Source organism: Entamoeba invadens, assembly GCF_000330505.1.
Source record: "Entamoeba invadens IP1 unplaced genomic scaffold scaff_1105074724563, whole genome shotgun sequence".
Lineage (NCBI taxonomy): Eukaryota > Evosea > Mastigamoebida > Endamoebidae > Entamoeba > Entamoeba invadens.
This window is the reverse complement of record NW_004440327.1, coordinates 2,720-3,840: the sequence shown is the minus strand read 5'-3', so window position 1 is coordinate 3,840 and position 1,121 is coordinate 2,720. Positions and strand designations below refer to the sequence as shown.

At 35.5% G+C, this 1,121-nt stretch overlaps 1 protein-coding gene across 1 annotated transcript; it reads left to right on the top strand.

Moving 5' to 3' along the window:
* Positions 1–805: 805 nt before the first annotated feature.
* Positions 806–1,097, top strand: EIN_049860 (Hypothetical protein; the record flags this gene model as incomplete). Its single annotated transcript, XM_004256274.1, has 2 exons — positions 806–956; positions 1,063–1,097. Coding segments are annotated over 2 exons (186 nt in total), but the record flags the coding sequence as incomplete, so codon positions are not given.
* Between the last annotated feature and the right edge of the window lie 24 nt (positions 1,098–1,121).

Genomic DNA, 1,121 nt, shown 5'->3' with positions numbered 1-1,121 from the left:
AAACAGAACAACTTAAAATGCGATAGAAGGATACTTTGGAGTCTTTAAACTTAAGTTTGGGGGAAAAGAAGTGACTCTTTTGGAATTGGCGCAACTACTTGAAGCAGACAGCATACGTTTTGATTTACAGTTCAATTTTGATTACAATGCGGCTCGGTTGGTGATAGATGAGAATATACTGTACGTTTTACCGAAGGATATTATACACAAAGTCATGACAGAGTATAGATACGCAATAAGTGGCATGGGAATGATTGTTGATGGCACCACTTTATCTTCGTGCAACTGTGACCAATTTATAGAAAATAAATACCCGTGTATTCACTTGGTTACACTGTACTCTATTAAATGGTGTTTCCCACTTCCAGCCACCCTCTTCAATGAAAAACTCTTTGAAACAACGAAATGTGTCCATTCAACTGAAACTATCTCAGTTGATGAGACAGTCAAGCCATCAAAAAGTCGACGTGATCTACACTTTGCTCTTGAAGCAATAGAAAACGTTTTAAAGGATGACAACACCCTTTTAGTGAGATATTATGAATTTGTCAACGATGTTTTGAAAGGAAAAAATGAGAAAAATGAACACATTGAAGAATTTGTTGTCGAAGAAACAAGGAAAAGACTCCGACCCAGTTTAGTGGTCACTAAATCTACAAGTGGTAGGAAGTCGATTTTTATAACAGAAAACAAAGAAAGTAGTAACACTATTGTAAAGAGAAAGTCGCTAGTTAGCACCCAGAATTTTGTTGACAATCTGACTGAACCATCGCGACAATTTCAAAAAGGACCAAGACCCAGAATAATGGTAGAAATGGTGACGCATCCAGGAAGAGTAGTTCCACCGAAACCACCTGTTTTTGGTCAGGGTTTGAATAAGGTTGAACCAAACGCTTCGGTCAAAAGAGTGTACCACTGTAAAAAGTGCGGTCAAAGTGGTCATAATTCGAGAAACTGTTTTTTGAATTGAAAACAACTTTTTTATTTATTTAATATTAATAATTTATTATTATTTAATTGTTTGTTTGTTATAAATAAGAATGTTAAAAAAATGTCAATGAGCATTGATTAGAGAGTTTGTGAGCTGTATCTACATGGTTTCAATTGGGAGCGTCTTGAAA